The sequence below is a fragment of the Podospora pseudoanserina genome, chromosome 6 (assembly GCF_035222485.1).
Source record: "Podospora pseudoanserina strain CBS 124.78 chromosome 6, whole genome shotgun sequence".
NCBI lineage: Eukaryota > Fungi > Ascomycota > Sordariomycetes > Sordariales > Podosporaceae > Podospora > Podospora pseudoanserina.
The window spans coordinates 545,503-564,699 of NC_085925.1; the positions used below are offsets into that span (position 1 = coordinate 545,503).

The 19,197-nt window shown below is 53.7% G+C and overlaps 6 protein-coding genes across 6 annotated transcripts; 4 read left to right on the forward strand and 2 right to left on the reverse strand.

The window, feature by feature from the left end:
• Positions 1-1,107: 1,107 nt before the first annotated feature.
• Positions 1,108-3,218, reverse strand: QC764_604360 (uncharacterized protein). The gene is made up of 2 exons (XM_062948944.1): positions 1,959-3,218; positions 1,108-1,902 (listed from the first exon to the last, which is right to left on the reverse strand). Exons 1-2 carry the CDS (start codon positions 2,655-2,657, stop codon positions 1,411-1,413), a joined length of 1,191 nt encoding a protein of 396 aa, XP_062797159.1. The 5' UTR covers positions 2,658-3,218; the 3' UTR covers positions 1,108-1,410.
• Positions 3,219-3,371: 153 nt separating this feature from the next.
• PKH1 (serine/threonine protein kinase) lies at positions 3,372-6,805 on the forward strand (the record flags this gene model as incomplete). Its single annotated transcript, XM_062948945.1, is given in 3 exon segments — positions 3,372-3,861; positions 3,875-6,401; positions 6,464-6,805. The coding sequence occupies 2 exon segments, from the start codon at positions 4,191-4,193 to the stop codon at positions 6,803-6,805; spliced, it is 2,553 nt and encodes an 850-aa protein (XP_062797160.1). The 5' UTR covers positions 3,372-3,861; positions 3,875-4,190.
• A 638-nt stretch (positions 6,806-7,443) lies between these two features.
• On the forward strand, positions 7,444-10,086 carry ssr3 (SWI/SNF and RSC complex subunit Ssr3; the record flags this gene model as incomplete). The annotated part of the gene is made up of 3 exons (XM_062948946.1): positions 7,444-7,594; positions 8,009-8,286; positions 8,346-10,086. 3 exons carry the CDS (start codon positions 7,444-7,446, stop codon positions 9,525-9,527), a joined length of 1,611 nt encoding a protein of 536 aa, XP_062797161.1. The 3' UTR covers positions 9,528-10,086.
• Positions 10,087-10,405: 319 nt separating this feature from the next.
• HCH (Glycine-rich signal peptide) lies at positions 10,406-13,799 on the reverse strand. The gene is made up of 5 exons (XM_062948947.1): positions 13,204-13,799; positions 12,864-13,038; positions 12,097-12,811; positions 11,382-12,041; positions 10,406-11,327 (listed from the first exon to the last, which is right to left on the reverse strand). Exons 2-5 carry the CDS (start codon positions 13,006-13,008, stop codon positions 10,640-10,642), a joined length of 2,208 nt encoding a protein of 735 aa, XP_062797162.1. The 5' UTR covers positions 13,009-13,038; positions 13,204-13,799; the 3' UTR covers positions 10,406-10,639.
• SCS7 (fatty acid alpha-hydroxylase) lies at positions 13,455-15,640 on the forward strand (the record flags this gene model as incomplete). Its single annotated transcript, XM_062948948.1, has 2 exons — positions 13,455-15,186; positions 15,241-15,640. Exons 1-2 carry the CDS (start codon positions 14,465-14,467, stop codon positions 15,638-15,640), a joined length of 1,122 nt encoding a protein of 373 aa, XP_062797163.1. The 5' UTR covers positions 13,455-14,464.
• Positions 15,641-16,372: 732 nt separating this feature from the next.
• rsd1 (Phosphatidylinositol-3-phosphatase SAC1) lies at positions 16,373-18,783 on the forward strand (the record flags this gene model as incomplete). The annotated part of the gene is made up of 5 exons (XM_062948949.1): positions 16,373-17,034; positions 17,103-17,411; positions 17,472-17,939; positions 17,994-18,297; positions 18,353-18,783. 4 exons carry the CDS (start codon positions 16,373-16,375, stop codon positions 18,250-18,252), a joined length of 1,698 nt encoding a protein of 565 aa, XP_062797164.1. The 3' UTR covers positions 18,253-18,297; positions 18,353-18,783.
• Positions 18,784-19,197: the final 414 nt, after the last annotated feature.

The window sequence follows — 19,197 nt, forward strand, 5'->3', positions numbered from 1 at the left end:
GCACGCCTCAGGTGCAGGTGCTGGTGCTGTGATATTAGGAGTGGCTGTCAGGGGAAAGGTGGTGAAAAGTTTGAGGGAAGTAGGTCAAGGTAACGACGATGAGATTGGCCGGGGTGTACAAGACAATTGGCCAGGAGGAGTGGAGGTCAGAATATCCCAACCCAGAAAATAGTAATGGAATTGACCGCAGGTGAGGCGTTGAGGAGGTTGGAAACGGAGGTGAAGTGGTGGAAAGGGTACGCGGGTAAGAGCCGGCAAGGTGGAAGCCAGGCACGCGACGGCGACGAGAATGTGGGAGCCGTGTGTAAGTGGGAGACGACGGCGTGGTTGGCGTGGATCAGGAAGGGTCGAGAAGTGGTCAAGTCAAAGATGGGAAGGAAGGAGGGAGGAGGTCACAAATATATGTGTGATGGGAAGGTTGGGGTGGAAGAGAGAAAAGAGAAGGAGGAAAGGAAACAGGGCGCAAGGTAAGATCTGGGGGAAAGAAGAAGCAGAAGAGGGCAGCGTGAGACATGCTTCGACCTGCGAGGCAGACAAAAAGGCATTGGAGCTTGCAGGTGGGTGGATGCGCCGCAAGAGGAAGGGTTTTGTAACATCCCATTGGCCGGCCCCCAAATAGCGGGTCTGGGCCCACTGAGGCTCTTCTGATTGGGTCAAAATTGTTTGCAGCAAGCGGGCGGCGGCGGAAGATAGCTGGCCCGAATGTGGTTAGATCGGCTGTTGCCCCCTTGGTCGTTCCGCCCCCGCTGACTGTCCCCGCTCTCGGTGGTCCATGCTGCTTCTCGCCTGGTGAGCCCGGCAGATTCGGCGCTTTTCTTGTCAGTCCCGCGCACCGCCTGGACCCCCAACTCCTCGTCTAAAGATACACGCCCCAGGTCCTGACTCTGTCCACACTCCAATGGCCAAGACACCAATCACTGCTCGTGAAACAGACCCTGATAGCTAGTGCCAACCCTTCCCCATTACACCCACGCCTCTTGTCACGTGCTACCAATGAGCTCAAGAACCACAATCGTTGTGACCATCCGCCGTCGTCTCGATCCTGTCTGCTTACCCTGCAGTGCCCAGCCACTGGCTGTGTCTGGATGCAGCATCAATTTATGCACTTTATGAACGGAAAGTATTGGTCTGTCTCTGAACTATTAGCCGTGGTGAAACAAGCAAAAACGCAGAGGCTGCTGCTCAGTGCTGGCGCAGCAAGGTCAAAGATCAGAGTGCGAGGTCAAAGCGAGTGTCTCTATGGTAATAATCATACAGCCGATATCAGACATGCTGGGTTGGTCTTGGCTAGAAACATAAAGCTCAACTAGACAAGTACAAGGACAGCGAGTACGAATAATCCCAAGTTTCCTTCCAACCGCCCTCTCCGCTCACTCCTCCTTTCTGGTTATCACAGGTAAGAGAAGCATGCTACCTGCTTGGCCCTGGACTGCCATCCATATGCTCCATGCTCCGCCGAATGGCCCGCTCAAACAAACTCACGTCATCAGCATTTTCAAGACCACCGTACAACCCCATCATGCCCGGCGTCTGTAATCCAGGCGGGCTTGGAATTCTTTCTTCTCGCTCACGTCTTCGTCGGCTGAGCCTTGAAAGCGAGTCAAATCCTGGAGACGTGCCACGGCGGGTTGGGACTGTGTAAGAGCCCCGCAATCGGCTCTGGTGCTGTGCTTCCGGCAAATTCTGGGGCGTTTGAGGTTGTGCCGAGGGCGGCAAAGAATCGTCGTAGATCTCAAAAGGCGGAGGAGACAATTGACGGCGTGGCGTCGTGGGTTCACCAGGGACGCTGTCCCGAGGTCGGATCCGATGGCGAGGAACCGTTGTGCTTGGTCGGCGAGGGGGACTCATTGAAGCACGGGGGTTGTTGTGTCTTCTGTCCGCATCATCCAACTGCGCTAGGGTCTAGAATAGGTGATCAGCATGGTCGTAAAGTATGATGAGACAAGAGTATGCCATACTCTGACAGCCCTTTGAACAATCGCCAGACGCTCAAAATCATGGGTGATGGGGGACGAAGGCCAGACTGTTGGCTCTACCAGCCGTCTATATGTTGCTGGACGGGACGGGTATGCCGGTCCTCGTTCTAGCGTCTGCTCTCTGTCAACTGGAGGTACACGGTCGGTATGGATACCCGGAGTTGAAGCAGATGATTGGCCGGGTGAACCTGTTGGAAGGGATGGGTAAGTGTCGACTGAGTGGTACTCTGCCACTTGATTATGTCTAGGAGTCGACAGTACTGGCTGTTGGGACGGAGAAGGCGGCTGCCCATCAAGTTCTAGCGGGTGATCAGCCTTTATATTAGGCCTAGGTTGGCCTTCAACTGTTCTGGTGCGGTCCGGCAGTGTGAAGGTGGCCCCTTGATTCTGCTGAGCAAGAACTGAACTGGATGGCTCCGTGTCTGTGGAACGCCTAGATTCTGGTCTGTTACCGGGGGGCAAGAACCGTATGTTTTGGTCAGTCTGTGGTTGTTTGCCGCGCGCTTTAGCAGAAGAAGCCGGGGGAACGCTTGGAACAAATTCTGGTATCGCGGATGCATCCCCTGGTTTTGTAAGATAGTTGAGGAACTGGCGGTGGTGTCTCTTCTCTTTCAGACGTTGATCAAGCTCCTCGACCTCGACCATGGTCAGTGAAAGAATAGTGGGCTGGAGACGCAGCATTGTAGGGCTGATTCGAAGACACTGGATTCCTCGGACGGGTTTGGGGACAGCATACAGATAAGATCCCGGATTCCTATGAATTTGAGACTGGACTGGGTACTGTTAAGGGCAGCGGAAAAGGTTGGTGGGAGGGAAAGCATGGCAAGTTTTGGTTCAAGGAAGTCAGAGCTGGCAAGCACTTCACAACGGTAGCTGCTTTGAGATCAGGGGCGATGGGAAGGAGCAGTCCTACAGACATGCAATGCTGGAAGTTTGACGGGTACATACATTGGAGGAAAAGGCGTCCAACCCCAGATACAGACATAGATGTTTACATCCGAAAGGTAAAAGAAAAAAACCGCTTAAGGTATGGCTGTATAGTCTTGCACATGGCAAGAGGTCAACACAACAGCTGCTGAGTTGAAGAGCCCTTTGGTCTCAATCTTGGAGCAAGTGCCCACATAGTACCGATATAGCAACCTTGAGATCTTGTGCCTACCTTACCTTGTATGATTTATTCTGAAATTTCTGACGAGAAGCTTTTAGCCTTAGAGCCAACAGTTTGCTAGCCACGTCGACTGGTGACGAATGCACGGTGGTCTGGTGTAGCGAACATCCAAGCTTCAAAGGCACCAAAATTGTCGAACTATATGGTCACACTAACATGAGCTACGAGCGCTACCACTTTGCTCTTGACTAATGCGACTCTCAGACACGTAGAAGCCGTATTTCCTGGCTACGGTATGAAATAACACCGATTTTCAATGAAATGAATCAAGTTTACGATATGGCTGGAACCTGCAAGGCATCTTCTTAGTGCTCTCAAGATAGGCATCAAAGTATCGCATCTTAGTCAGAGCCATAAAAGGGGCGCCTACGCACCGTTAGGTACCTGAACGCCCTTGCCAATTCTTACAAGTGGCCCCGGCTGCTGAGGCCGAGTCCACTGGGCCAGCCATCAAGGAGCGCCTCATTTTCAGCAGACATCGTCACCGCCCTCGGCCCTGAGAATTGCGCTTCAAGAACTCGCACCGGTACCGACAATCAGCCGGACTTCCCAGATCAACGCCGTTTCCCTCATCGGAGCAAATACCCGCCTTGGTGCCCGCTCTCCGGGAACTGCAAGAGTCAACGGCCAGCGCGTTGGATGCCCAAGAATCGGTAATTTGACGGGCCGGGATCTTGGATTTGGCAGCGGAAGTTAGGTCCATCAGATCACGCCCAGCCAAGCAGCCCAGCCAGCCCAGCAAAGAGGCGCGAGGCGTCTCCGTCGCTCCATCTCGATACAAACGAGACACGCAGATAATCCACGGCCAAACGGGGACGCGTTGTCGAGATTACAAAATCTAGTTTTTATTCGCCGCCTTGCGGCACACTTGCGTTACCAGTTGCTGCTTCGAACCCCGACCGCATGCCCGCCGCCGCCAGCACTCCTACGTCGTCGCTCGCTCACCACCACCACCAACCCCCACCGCTGCCCGCCCGCTCCTTATTCTCTTCCGTTCCGGTGACGTCGCCTCTGTGTCCATCGGGGACACCATCCCACACACGAAGATGAATGGTGATCTGAGTTTGTCTCGGGCCCTGGGCGGTCTACGGATTGCCAATCCCGATGATTCCCCAAACCCCTCACGGGACGCATCGAACGAGCCCCATGATTCCCCCGAGCCCCAGCAACAGCAAGAATACAGCTACCAGCAGCAACAACCACAGCAACACCATCAACAGCAACAATTACCAATGCAGAGCCCCCTAACTCCGGACACCGCAGAGCCTACACCTCCTCGCACTCCACACGACACACTCGACTATCAATCGACGGCCAGGAACTCGCCCTCCCGACCGCCGCACACGTACGAGTCTGCCGCCGCCATTCTCAAGACCGCGCAGAATAACTTGAACGCGGCCAGAGGCCTAGGCAACTCGGCTGCCTCGAGCGACCCATTCCTGGCGGAAAGATATGCAAACTATCAGTCTTCCAGTGGAGGACGCTCGCCAGGTCCAGGTGTTATTGGAGGTCCAGCTGTGTCACCTGAGGCTGGGCCTGGGCATGGACCTGACCAGCAAGCAACACCCTATGCTGACCCGGGGAGCGAGCCCAGATCTGACCAGCACAACCCAACTTATATCCCATCACGCGAGCCAAGTCGTTCCCAACGCCCGGCTCCAAGTCCCAGCCAGTCTGGGAACGGTATGATGCCCCCTAGGAGGAGCTCCCAGGGCATGGGCACCACATACGCCCCCATCGCGGGTATTCCCCACGCGCCACCCGGGAGTTATGTGCAGGACATGCCGCCAATAGCCAGCAGTGAAGAATGGAAAGACAAAGGCGCCGCCGTCAGTCTCAGACGGGAGGTTGACGCCGAGGGAAGGACAGTGATCAAGTCTGTCAAGAAGGGAGTTAGAGACTTCTCGTTTGGCAGAATACTTGGTGAGGGGTCCTACAGCACCGTCTATTTCGCCACCGATCGCCAAACCCTGCGAGAGTACGCCATCAAGGTGCTGGAGAAGAAACACATCATCAAGGAGAAGAAGATCAAATACGTCAACATTGAAAAGAACACGCTCAACCGACTGACGGATCATCCGGGTATCGTTCGGCTTTACTATACGTTTCAGGACGAGGCGTCGCTCTACTATGTTTTGGACTTGTGCAATGGGGGAGAGTTGTTGGGTGTCCTCAAGAAGACGGGGACGTTCGACGTGGAGTGCACGAGGTTTTACGGCGCGCAGATTCTGGATGCCATTGCTTACATGCATTCGAGAGGTGTCATCCACCGCGACCTCAAACCCGAAAACGTGCTACTCGATGACCAGATGCATGTGAAAATTACCGACTTCGGCACCGCCAAGCTCTTACCAGACCCCCGCGAACCCAGGCCTCCAGAAGACTCTAACCAAGGTGGCATGTCCGATGGGCAAAAGGCCACCTCTTTTGTGGGCACGGCAGAGTATGTGAGTCCCGAGCTCTTGACAGATAAGTCTGCAGGGAAGCCCAGTGACTTGTGGGCGTTCGGGTGCATCATCTACCAGCTTCTCGTGGGCCGACCGCCCTTCAAGGGCGCTACCGAGTATTTGACGTTTCAAAGGATCGTTGCCTTGGACTACGAGTTTCCCCCCGGATTCCCACCCGCCGCGCGCGATCTGGTAGAGAGATGCTTGGTCCTTGATCCAAACCGACGTCTCACGGTGGAACACATCAAGAACCACGAGTTTTTTGATGGACAGCAGTTCGGCAAGGAGCTGTGGAGGATGAAAGCCCCGCGTTTGAGGCCATATGTACCGCCTGCTCAAGAACCCAACATTATTCAACTCAATGGCGGGATGGGCGGGAGCCCCAAGAAGCCACAACCAGCTCAGTCGCGAAGTCCTCAAGGGCAATCGAATGGCCAGAGACCAGCCAGGATTATTACCGAGTTGCCACCGCCAACGCAGCTTGATATCGAATGGTCGCCAGTTCTGACTAGAAATAACGAACGGATATTGAAATTAGGCGACCTGATGGTGATATCCTCCCCAATTCCAAACAGTCCTCACGGGAGAGGCGAGGGCGATGGTCACAAGAAGCTGTCTCGCTTCTTTGGTGGCAGCACCACCAAGAAACGTCAACGGCTTGTCATGATCACGTCGAGCGGACGCATCGTGCTCTGCCCGGCTGGTGGTGAAGAGAAACGGTCGAAACAGGAGATCTCGCTTCTGGCACCAGACTGTGCGTGGAGAAGTCAGTTGGACGCCAAAGGGCAAATGGTTTGGTGTGTCGATACGGTAAGCTGATGATATTATCCTTTTTTTGGAAAAATATGTTTGTGTGCTAACAACAGAATCAGAACGGTATCCATTATCAATTCGAGGAGCCAAAGTCGTCCCAGACTGAAGGGTCCAAATTTTCGGTAGACGATTGGATTGACTCGCTTCAGCGGGCAAAGGACCTTGCCCTCTCGCAGAACCTAAGCGGTGAGAATGGATTTGGTGACATGTCGTCCTCCATGTCGAGCCCAGCGAGCACAATGGGTGGTAGAGCCACCTTCCCCGAGGGATACAGCATCAGCGACAGATCTGGGCGCAACCAGCTCAGCAAGAGCCAAGGCAGCTTGGAAGATCCGACACATGTGAAGCGCAACCGGTTCAGCAAGCGTCAGTCAAAGAATGGACTAGGGGCAGCTTTCTAGTTTCAATTGCCTTCACGACAAAACAGGACACCACGAGCAAAGCACAAGGCACAGCAACGGGATGTGAACTAAAGGGGACGAGTTTCGATATGGGATCAGCCTTCCCAAGGAATGGGATGGAGGAAAAGACACAAGGAGGGCATTACATTATTATTACTACTACTACTCGTACTACACACCTTTAATAGGCATTTTTGGTAGCGTGGCGCAGGGTTACCTTGGAGCATCACCCTGTCGCCTGTCAGTGTACTTTTTGGCAAGGAATTGTAGGGGATTGACAGGAAAATTGTTTCGGAATTTAGAGGAGAGGCTGAATGTTTATTCGTATCGAGTGTGTACAAGCTAATGAGGTATGTTCAAAAGGACGGGCAGCAGAGAGCTGTCATATTTTGTAGCGCTCAGACCAGCTTTGCTGTAATCCGTGCCAAGACATAGTGGAACCCCCTAGCCCAGCCAAGCCAGCAGTCGGCAGGAACGCCAGCGACTTTTCCACACCACAAACTCCACCAGACTTGGAGAAAGAGCAACGACGCGATTGACGCGCCTGCATCCGCCATTCAACGCAACGTGCAATCGACCATTGCTGTCGGACGATAGCGTCATTACACTCCAGACTGGGGAAGCGCCAATCGACCACAATGCAGTCCCAACCCCAATTTCGTCCCTACGCCACGCCCCACGGCCACCCTCCTCACGGAACACCACACCACGGCCATGGCAGCCACGGTGGGCATCCCAGCCCTCATGCACCCCCAAGGTCAGGAGCATCGCACCGCCGAGGCGGCATTGGTAAGTAGTGACTTCCATCGCTATGGAAGGGCAGGGCCTTCATCAGAGATCGCCTCCATGATGGTCCATCCCATTCTTTTCCCATCACCACCGAAGCCACCTCCTCACATGTCATGTCCGACATGACTCCATGACCACCCCCGGCCCCTCCATCCCCAACCCGCTCCGCTTTTTGCCTTGAGCCTGCTTGGGTTGGCCCTGGCTGTCGATAGTGCCCGGCCATCGGCATGGTGGAGCTTGACATTTAGGTTTCTTCCTCTACCTCACGTCCATCATCGCTTCTCCAGCCCAACAGCCGCAGCCCTCCCATACACTTTCCGCACTGTTATTCGCACATACACGCTCAATTCTGCGACCAGCATCATCACAAACTATCATTAGCTTCAAGACCTAACCCCTCGCTTCCATATACAGGCCCCATGATGTCGGCCGGCCCTCATCCCCAGGTGCCCATGACGGCGGCGCAAATCAATCAGCAGCATTACCAAGCTCAACAGGCCAACCAGCGCGCCAAGATCAGAAGCCGCAAGCCCACCGACAAGAACCTCCCAGATGGCATCGACGAGCTGCTCGTGGGTGGCCCTGACCTGGCAGTGGCCTATAGGCAGTTGCGTGACTTTGAACGCCGGCTTGATGCTACCATGACGCGCAAGAAGTTGGACATCATGGACTCACTGTCCCGCAACACCAAGGTAGGTCTGGCTGGTTTACTCAGCACAAGACATCATAACTGACTTGCTGGAAATTATAGCACCAGCGGAAACTGCGCATCTGGATCAACAACACGGTCGAGGATCAGTACTGGCAGGCGAGTGCATCCAGCATGGACAACTTTGAATTTTCTTCCACTTCCGAAGCCACCTATCGCGTTACTATCGAGGCCCGATTGCTCGACGACCCGCTCGATTTGGATAAGGACAAGGGCAATGACGAGGACGACGCCGGCAAGGAAGCCGATGGCGAGAAGATGGACACCGACGACAAGCCGCAGCAAAAGCCTGCTCCCGCTAAGCCCGGCCAGCGGACGAGATTTGCGCACTTCTTTAAAGCTCTGACGGTTGAGCCTGACCGCCCGAAACCTGGAGCCCACGGAAATGAAACTATTGTCGAGTGGAAGAAGCCAGACAAGACGCCCTCGGGAGCACAGAACCTCCCCGCGATTGCCGACTTTGACGAATTCGCTTTCAAGAGGCCTGGGGATGAGAACCTCAACATCACCGTCAACTTGTTCAGGCACGAAGAACCTGAGCGGTTTGCTGTGAGCCCGGAACTGGCCGATATCATTGATGAAACAGATGCCACCCTCAAGGAAGCAACCTTGGCCGTCTACGAATACATTAAGCTTTTCGGCCTGCAGGACGACGAAGAGACTCGCAACTTCCGATGTGACGAATATCTCAAAAAGATTGTTGGCCGCGACATGGGCATGATTGGTCATCTCCCCGACTACATCACACCCCATTTGCGCCCGTTGCCCCCTATCAAACTTCCTTACACCATCCGCGTCGACGAGGAATTCCACAAGAGCCCCACACCTACTATTTACGACGTCACGGTTGCTGTGGATGACCCCATGCGCGCCAGGTACCTTTCCTTCTTGCATAACCCACAGCACGCCGGTATGTTGAAGGAAATCGCGCGCCTCGACGACCAGCTGGCAACCGTTTGCCAGGCGCTTCATGAGTCCAAAGCTCGGCACACCTTTTTCACGTCCATGGCCAACGACCCGGTTGGATTTGTCCGGACTTGGCTGTCGTCACAGAAGAGGGACTTGGACATTATCCTTGGTGAATCGGCGAGGGGCAACGGGGAGAGCATACATGGTGACGAGTGGCGGAAGGGCGGCAGGGATAGCGTGTGGAATACGGCTAATGCGAGGGAGAGTGTGAATGTGCTGCTTTCTAGGCCGCCGTCGAGGCCACAGCAACGCTAGACGCCTACGGCTGCCACAACTCAGGAGGGGGACTTTGGGAAAAGGATCCAACCGTGATAGCAAGGCCAGGCCAGGAAAAGGGTGGGCAGGATAATGTCGAGAAGGAGCTTGAGCTTTTTATGGAGGAGTTTGGTTGGTGGTCATGAGGTATTTACATGTTTTTGTGATTGAATTTTCGGGCGTTTTCATGTTTTCTTGGTCGGTGTGTTGATAGCACTTGTTATAGCGGAATTAGGTGACTTGGGTTGTGTTGTTTATGTTGTGGGTGATTTTGTTGAACTCGGTGAACTTTTTGGTGTGTTTGTAGGTGTTGAAGGGTCTATTGTTCAACATGACATGTGGATATATGGAAGGGGTAATGTCGCATGGCTATTACAACGAAGGCGGACTTTGGCTAGATGTGAGAGACGAAACGGTGATCAAAACCTCTAGCAAACGTGGTCGCCGACCAAGTGGATGAATATGAGAATTTTGTTTACGACCCCCCTCGATCTGGCGGGGACCCCCCTTCCCATTTCCATGCTTCCAACATTACGCCATACGTTAAGCTACATCAAAGATATATAATTTTTACTACTTTTTTGTGAAAATAAAAATAAGAAAACCAGATTTAATGTAGAATAGCTTAGAAATAAGTGTAAATTACATTTTTGTTTCATTTTTCTTTTCTGTTAAAAAAGAAAAGGAATCTTTAGACTATATATGTTGGGCTTTCGGGAAAGCGATGCGAGTAACATCAAAACCACTTTGGAAGTCGGAACAAATTGTTGGATTTTTAGATTTTTAGATTTTCTTTTCAGGGTTAGGGAGTTAGGTGGCTAGAGGGGGGTCCCAAACGAATTCTCATCAATATACCTGAGTCACAAAGAAGGGCAAGAGAAAAAACCACAACAGAAGGCGTTGTTCATGACATGGCAGTTCATTTCATTCTACTTTCTAAAACACATACAGGAAACTCCCCTCTTACAGGAAACACAAAAAGACAGATGGATAGATGCAACTATTCTCCATCATTATTTGCTAACATCATTGAAACATTTGCCTCCCCTGGTATCTTTGCCCCCCCATTTCCACCGTTAACACCGCCATATCATCATCAATCACCAACCCCTTTAATACCGTTGATAACCCCCCCACTGAGGCGGCTGCTGCCCCGGATACCCCCCTCCCTGAGGCGGCGGCGGCGGATGCTGTCCAGGATAACCACCTCCATACTGCCCATGATGATGCGGCGGCGGGGGCTGCTGGTAACCACCCGGACCACCATAACCACCACCACCATACTGCGGCTGTTGCTGAGGCGGATATGCCCCCGGCCCACCGCCACCGCTATACCCCGGCTGAGGACTAGGCCTGCCATAAGACCCCCCACCACCACTCCCATACCCACTCGACCCCGGCCTCTGCCCATACCCACCACCAGACGACCCCGGCCGAGGCGAATACCGTGCATCAGCCTGCTGCTTCTTAACCTGCTCCCACAACGACCCCGCCGGACGGCCGTGACCATGATCACAACCGTTACCTCCGTGGCTAGGGGCTGAGACACTACGGGAACCACTGCTGGAATTGCTCGCGAGGATGTGGTTATGGTGATTCTTGACCGATTCAGAAGACAAAAGGGAGTTGAGCTCGTGCCTGTGCTTCGTCTCCTGCGTCCACTTGCGCACAGTCTCAAACATGTTGCGATGAATCTCAACCCGTTCGTCGCGGGCGGCTGGGTGGTGGAAGGCGCGGAGGATGTCGTTCAAAACTTCGTCGACGGGGACGCCGGGGTTTTCAAAGGCGTAGAGGATCCGGCTAATGGGACAAGGGTTGTGTAAGAGACAAAAGGGAGAGGATGGGGGGGCTTACGGAACGACATATTGAACTATTGTGACGGAAACACGCCCAGCGCACGAGTTGAGCACGTTGGTAAAGTGGTCTTTTGACAGCATCGAGTGGGTGGGGTCGTTGCAGCGGGGGTTATTCCACGGCTCTAGCTGGGCGTTGGCGCTCGACTCGATAAGACCGGTCGACCCGTCCTTCAAGACCTTGGAGACCTGCTGGATGATGGGTCTGATGAACGGAGCGAGGAGCCCCAGGATGAACGCTGTCAGCGTCTCGCTGATTTTCTCCAAAAGAGACTCCAGCCCGGGGATCTTGGAGATCATATTGTTGATGGAGCGGACGATCTTGTCGCGGAACTCGAGGATGGGGTAGATCTGTCCCGAGACCTTGACCGGGTCAAAGTTGGGGTTCATGCCGGGGACTTGGTTGACGTTGTCGCGGGTGAGCTGTTGCATGTTTTGCTGCTCTTGGGCGGCCGAGGCGGCCTTGAGGCTTCTGGCCTGGGAGGCGAAGCCATCACCCACGCTGGGGAGCTGGCTGACGAGGGAGATGAAGTCAGGACCGGAGGAGCCGGAGCCCAGGAAGCCGCGCTGGCCGGAGGAGCTGTTGCTGTTTTGCTCGGCGGCTTTGAGGGCGATGTCGATCTCGTCGACTTCAGATTGGGTGAAGTGGTCGGTGGCCTCGCTGTGAGACGTTGTTAGTAACCAGTTACATTTGTTGAGGGAGGCGGGAAGCTTACCCAAGCACAGAGTGCAAAAAGTCCACGGCTCCGAAAGTACCGGTTACCAAGGGGTAGACTCTTTTGCCGTTAAGGCTGATCTGGGTAGAAGAACCGCAATGGGCAAACACATTGTGATAACCGAGCTCGATGAGGGCAAGCTCGCAGTAGTTGCTGTGAGCGCTGAAGTCTTCCATGCAGTGGAGAGCCTGGCCCAGACATCTGAGGGCCTCGCAGAGATCAGACTCCCTTCCCTTGTGGGTGATACCACTTGTGTAGAGACGGCCAAAGTGGATGGCGCGGGCAAAGCTCCATCTCAGATAACCAGCGCTGGTGGCCCAACCGCCGCTCTCGTTGGCGATGTAGTTCTTCATGCCAGTACGGGGATCGATTTCAAGCTCGCGGGGATCAACAGGCCCTCGGAGTCTGGTGTCATATTTACGAGCATCCTGGTTGTCGGCGTAGTCCTTCGGGTTGTCAATATGCTCCTCAGGACGATAGCATCCCAGGCGCTCTTCGGTGACCTCGAATTCCTCGGTGGCATAGCCGTTGGCCATGAAGGAGAGGACCCAAACAATAATTCTGATGGTAGCGGCATTGACGCCCTTCAAACTGCCAACATCAACAGCTTGCGAATAGTCTCTCAGCCAGTTGCCAAAGTAGACACGGCCAACCATCATGGTGGTCCATTTTTTGCCATACAAGAAAGCGATGTCCTTGAGTGTGTCCTCGATATCTGTTGTGACGGTCAGTCATGATCACGCTTCGACAGACAGAGCTTCACGTACCTCCATGTCTCCAGTTATGCCCCTCAACTTGGGCAATAGAGGGAATGTTCCCAGCACCAAACGCGGCGGCCTGACCGGGAAGAACGAGAAGAATGACAGCAAGGACCAGCAGAGCGCTGCCCCAGCCTATCCTGAGTCCCGCCATTGTTCACCAAATCGAGATAGTATCCAGATTCTGTGGGTTGTCAATTTTCCGTTGTTTGGAGCTCAGCCGATTTTGGCGCTTGTTTTTCTGTTGCACTTTGCGAATGCGCCCGCAGCTGGTGAAAAACCAGCCGGTCTTGCGCCTCTGCGTCACACACCAAACGGCGTGATTGGGCTTGAAATAGAACCCACTGACCTGGTTGGAGCCTTCAAACACTCAGTATATATTACTCTCAGAGTATCAGAGGAAGAGATGGTTGGTATAGCACACCTGGCAGCCTCTTGGGGTTGGGAGACTGAGCTGAACTTGGTAGGAAAATTGCCAAGCAGCAAGTAAAGAGCTCCGCCATGGATTCTTTACGTCAGATTCGGGGATTCAGAGCGAGAGCGAACGAACAAACCAAACGGCGTTGGTCACATCCTCACCTTGTCGCCAACCGCCGCACAGAAAGAACCGTCAGATAGGCTAACGCCGTTGCAGACCGTTGGCTCCTTATTTGGTACACTACTCAGATTAAACCCATCTTGCCGTACTCATCATACCCAGGAATCCCATATTTCCATCTGTCTTGCAAAACAATCACGGTCAGAAAACACCCTTCAGCTGCTTGTTCCTACCACACAAGGAGGGGCAACCAAGCATATGCCCCGCCATCTTGGCCGAGTTCGAGTTCGTGCCAAGATATTGAATGTGCCGTCATACCCGGATAACTGAACGAACTGGTTGGAAGACTTGGGTAGCTGCATATTTTGCTAACGGGGCACAGCCTTATACAGTTACACGCAACGGTCCCCTTGCAGCGGTCTGTTTCGCACCGTGTGTGGTTCCCCCATCCAGCCTTCCATCAGTTCTCGACAGTGACTCGACAGTCGACTGATCCCGGGACCAGAGTTTGGGTCTTTTTGATGCTTCAACATGTGCTCTCAGAGGACTTGAAAGGACCCGAAGACTCCGGATCAGCCGTTTTCCCCCAGCCTCCAGGGCTGCTTGGCGGCATTACAGTACCGGTTGTAACGCCACTGTCATCCGATGGCCGATGGGATTTGGCAGCAGCGCGTGTGTATCCGACTGCCATTCGCGTCTTTTGATTAGTGTGACCCCTGAACTGAAAAAAAGTCATCCACCAATCCGCGACGAACGACAGCGCTGGGCCCCTTGCATTATCTGTTCCTTTGCATGACCTTTTTGTCCCCTGTGATCTTTCCTCTGTCCAATTCCCAAACCTCGACATCTTTGTTTGCTTCACTTCATCGTTTTTGGCTTTGCCCATTCTTGCCCAAAGCCGGTGTCGCTCGATACTCTAGCCTCGCCGTTGTCGCCGAGCGAAGACCCCATAGAGTCGTGTTCTAGCGGCCCCGAGAAGCCCGAACCTCGTTGTTACCCTGGTCTCTTTTTTCAGTTACTGGAGAATAACAACAACAACCACACAAGAAAACACCACAACCTCACCGTCAACATGCCCGGTCGAACACTACCGACCTTTGCCCTCGCCGAGGTCGAGTCGCACAATACCAAAAAGTCGTGCTACGTGACGGTCGGGAAGAATGTCTACGATGTGACTGACTTTGTCGACGCCCACCCGGGAGGCGGTGACCTGGTCCTCGACTACGCTGGCAAGGACATCACCGATATCCTCAAAGACGAGGCGTCACATGCGCACTCCGAGGCGGCATACGAGGTTCTCGACGACTCTCTGGTTGGGTTTCTGGAGGATGCCTCCAACGGCGCGAGCGCAAACGGCAAGGCAAAGGCGAATGGACAGGCCAACGGCACCTATGTGCATCCCCGAACGGGTATGTCCTGTGAGGAGGATCTCAGCAAGGATACCGACATTACCAGTGACTACAAGACACACAAGTTCTTGGACCTGAGCAGACCACTCTTTCCCCAAGTGTGGTTCGGTGGCTTCAGCAAGGAGTTTTACCTCGACCAGGTCCATAGACCACGCCACTACAAGGGCGGTGCTTCTGCGCCACTCTTTGGCAACTTCCTTGAGCCTCTGAGCAAGACGCCTTGGTGGTTGATTCCTGTGTTCTGGCTTCCGCCTGTTACTTATGGCCTCTACCTTGCCAGCAGTGGGCTGACTGCTGTGGGAGAGGTGGCCTGTTTCATTGGAGGCTTGGGTTTCTGGTCCATCGCCGAGTACACTCTGCACAGATTCTTGTTTCATCTTGATGAGTAAGTTTTCTTCCACACTGCCTTTGAAAACATTCAACTGACATGATTGTCCAGATGGCTGCCCGACAATCGTGTCGGCATCACCCTGCATTTTACCCTCCATGGCATCCACCACTACCTGCCCATGGACAAGTACCGGCTGGTCATGCCCCCGGCACTTTTCGCCGTGCTTGCTACTCCCTTCTGGAAGTTGGCACACACCATCTTTTACTGGGATTGGAACGTGGCTACTGCGGTCTATTGCGGTGGCATCTTCGGGTACATCTGCTACGACTTGACGCACTACTTCCTGCACCACCAGAACCTTCCTCTCTGGTACAAGCAGCTGAAGAAGTTGCACTTGGAGCACCACTTCCTTGACTACGAGAACGGCTTCGGCGTCACCAGCCCCTTCTGGGACAAGGTCTTTGGCACCGAGCTCAGGGGCGCCAAGCCCGGCAAGAAGAGCAACTGAGACCCTTTGCAAGGGCTTTTTTACACGGCTGAATGACAGATGAGGAAGATGAGGCATGACAGACACGCACAAAGGAAATGGGCATACCCAGTTGGATTGTGCTGTACATACATTTGTAAACAACCATATATTTTGTAATAGCAAGGCCTGGCAGAACATACAGTTCTATAACAACTCTGCCAGGCCGTGATGCATTAATGGCGGAAGGAGTCACCGGGAAGGGAGGCTTTGGGTATAATTCATGTCAGGGTGGTTCATCGGGGGAGGTGGGGTTCACGACTAGGGATTGGAGGTCGGCGGTGGGATTAGGCTTCGCTGCTCATGGTAGACAGAAGTCACTTAATTGGTGTCACATTCATTGTAGAATACCCTAAGAATTGCCGCTTGTACAACATGCGCTCTGCTCCAACCAAGTGAATTTTCAGGCTCTTATCGCTCCTTATCGGATGGCATAAACTCGCTCCACAAACACCGTGTGGACACAGTGAATTGCACGTGACGGGTTATCCAATTCTGGCCCCTCAAATCACTTCTGGTCAGCCAACTCGGTCACAATTTGCCAGTCCCAACCAACCAACCTGCATCACAAGCAACCAATTTCACTTGGTTGAGTGTCTCATTTGCAAGCCTTTTTGTACCCAGCTCCGAGAGACCTCCTGTGTGGTTTGACATCCAGAACCGAGAAAAATATTTTACAGCTTGATTGCCTGACCATTTCCCTCCTCAGCCAACATGTCGGGCCTTGACGTAGAGGCACTGCTCGACTCGACTGCCTCCACCATCAAGGAGCAGCAGAACACCAAATCCACGGCCAATGGCGACTCCCCGCAGGATGGCAGCCGCAGCGAACGCCGAGAAAACGATCGGGACCGCGATGGCGGCAGAGATAGGGAACCCCGCGATAGGAAGCGCAGAGATCGCGACCGTAGTGCCGGCCGCCATCGCGCTTCGTCCAGCGGCAGAGACACTCCCAGAAGCGACGCTGGCAGCCATAAGAGTAGGCGCCGTAGCCGAAGCCGTGATTCGAACCGCCGAGACTCACGTCGTCACAGAGATGGCGACTACTATCGCGGAAGCCGCCGTGGTGGCCGCTCCCGTTCCCGCTCCCCCAACCGCTACTACCGACCTCATGGAGACGACCGCCGCGACCGCGATCGCCCCAGAGACGATGACCGCCGTCGCCATCGTGATGATGACAGGCGCGGTGGCCGGACCAGCACTCCCCGCGACTCGCCCCCTCCCCTCACCGAGGACGAGCGCGATCGTCGCACCGTTTTTGTTCAACAGCTCGCTGCCCGTCTCCGCACCAAGGAGTTGAAGGAGTTTTTCGAGAAGGTTGGCCCCGTTGCTGAAGCACAGATCGTGAAGGACCGTGTGAGCAACCGCTCGAAGGGGTAAGTTTTGCTCACCCTGACATATCCCCCATGGTTGACCAAATTGCTAATACGCTGGTTGTCATCAGAGTTGGTTATGTCGAGTTCAAGAACGAAGATTCCGTTCAGGCCGCGTTGCAGCTTACAGGTCAAAAGCTCCTAGGTATTCCCGTCATCGTGCAGCTCACCGAAGCTGAGAAGAACCGACAAGTCCGCAACCCGGATGCCACCGGCAACCACCCCAACTCCATCCCTTTCCATCGTCTCTATGTTGGCAATATCCACTTCAGCATCACCGAGCAGGATTTGCAGAATGTATTCGAGCCCTTTGGCGAACTCGAATTCGTCCAGTTGCAAAAAGACGACACTGGAAGGAGTCGAGGCTATGGATTTGTTCAGTACGTACCTGTCTTATGTGATGGTGTCTGAAGCCTGTACAGGTAGCTAACCTCGGGCAGATTCCGCGATGCTACTCAGGCCCGCGAGGCGCTCGAGAAGATGAACGGGTTTGACCTTGCTGGTCGTCCGATTCGCGTGGGACTTGGAAACGATAAGTTTACCCCCGAATCAACCGCCAACCTGCTGCAGAGATTCCAGGGCCAGAACCAACAGTTCCAGGGATCCTCGTTTTCTGGTGCCGGTGGCCGAGGCCCCCCGACATCGAATTTTGACCGTGCTGGTGCTAGGGACAACGAGAAGGGCACGGGCGCAAGTGCCTTGGATGACACCGACGTTGCCGGAGTCAACTTTAATAACTACAGCCGCGATGCCCTCATGAGGAAGCTGGCCCGAACTGACGAGCCTATCAGCGCCCCCAGTGATCGACAGGTCGCCAAGCCCAAGACTGAGATCAAGCCCAATCTCCCCATCAACGTCAACATGGCCAGCCGCTGTGTGGTTCTCCGCAACATGTTTGATCCTGCCGAGTATGTTATTCTTTCATTTCCAGCTGTCAGAGACTACCTACTAACACCCAGCAGGCAAGAAGGCGAGGACTGGGCCAAGGAGCTGGAGGAAGAGGTTCGTCAGGAGGCTGAGGAGAAGTATGGGCACGTTGTCCACATTTCCCTCGATCCCAACTCTCCCGGCGACATCTACTTGAAATTTGACAAGGTCCAGGGCGGGGAGAATGCGATCAAGGGTCTGAACGGCCGGTACTTTGACGGAAGAATGATCACGGCTGCGCCTGTTGTAGACGCGGTCTACAGCAGTTTGTTCTCTCGCGTCAAGGCCATCTAAGTCACTAATACGGCATATTTGTTGCGTGCTTAGGAACCCTCCTCGGTATGTTTACCTACTTCTTGTCCTTTTGTAGCTTTCCCTAACGAGTCAAGAATAGACCACACGTACTGCCCGGGCTTACTGCACTGATTGCATGTCCCATCATCTCACCTTTTCTTCAGACAATATCACCTTTTGGACAACCCCAGTTTAATACCGCCGCCATTGCCCCTTGTTCGGGTAGAGAGAGCTTGTCGATAACCACACTGATATTTCGTCACAGAACGGACCCTTCTTTCGACTACACCAACTACTACATCTGTTTCTGTAAACCCCCCTCGGTTCCCTGTCTGACAAGGAGCTCGGGTCTTGTTTTCATTATAAAAAAGTCTTGTGTATGGCGCAACGGCGTTGCTGATATTGTACAGTACCTAGGCAGATACAGAACTCAGCGAAAGCAGAATATGCACTTGAGTATATTGTTTGTCTCTTGAGTTATTCTAATTCAAGTAGTAAAATTCGGAATACATGATTGATTCCATATCTCCCAAAGTCCAGACAATTCCATCAAAAATGTTATGCAGACCACGTTAAACCCGTTCTGGAAAAGCGCGCTCGATCTCCCAAAAGCTTGGTCCTTGCCCCGCGGACTCCCCCGCCGCCCATGTCACACGGCTGCTACAGCAACGCGCAAAAGCCGTAAGGGCAGCCAATCAGAAGCTGCAGCAGTGTTTACCTAAAAACGCGATCATTTGGGTTTGAGAGATGTCGGATGCAGGAAGGGGAATTGCCAGGATGGAATCACTTTGGCCTGTCACGTCTTGCATGTTCCCAAGGCACAACGTCGCGCATTCATACTCCATACTACACAGGTATTCCCAAAATACCTTTACAGCAAAGAATCCCAATTCGAGAATCACCATCTTTTTCCGTGACATTGTCACCGCCGCATGATTAATCGCA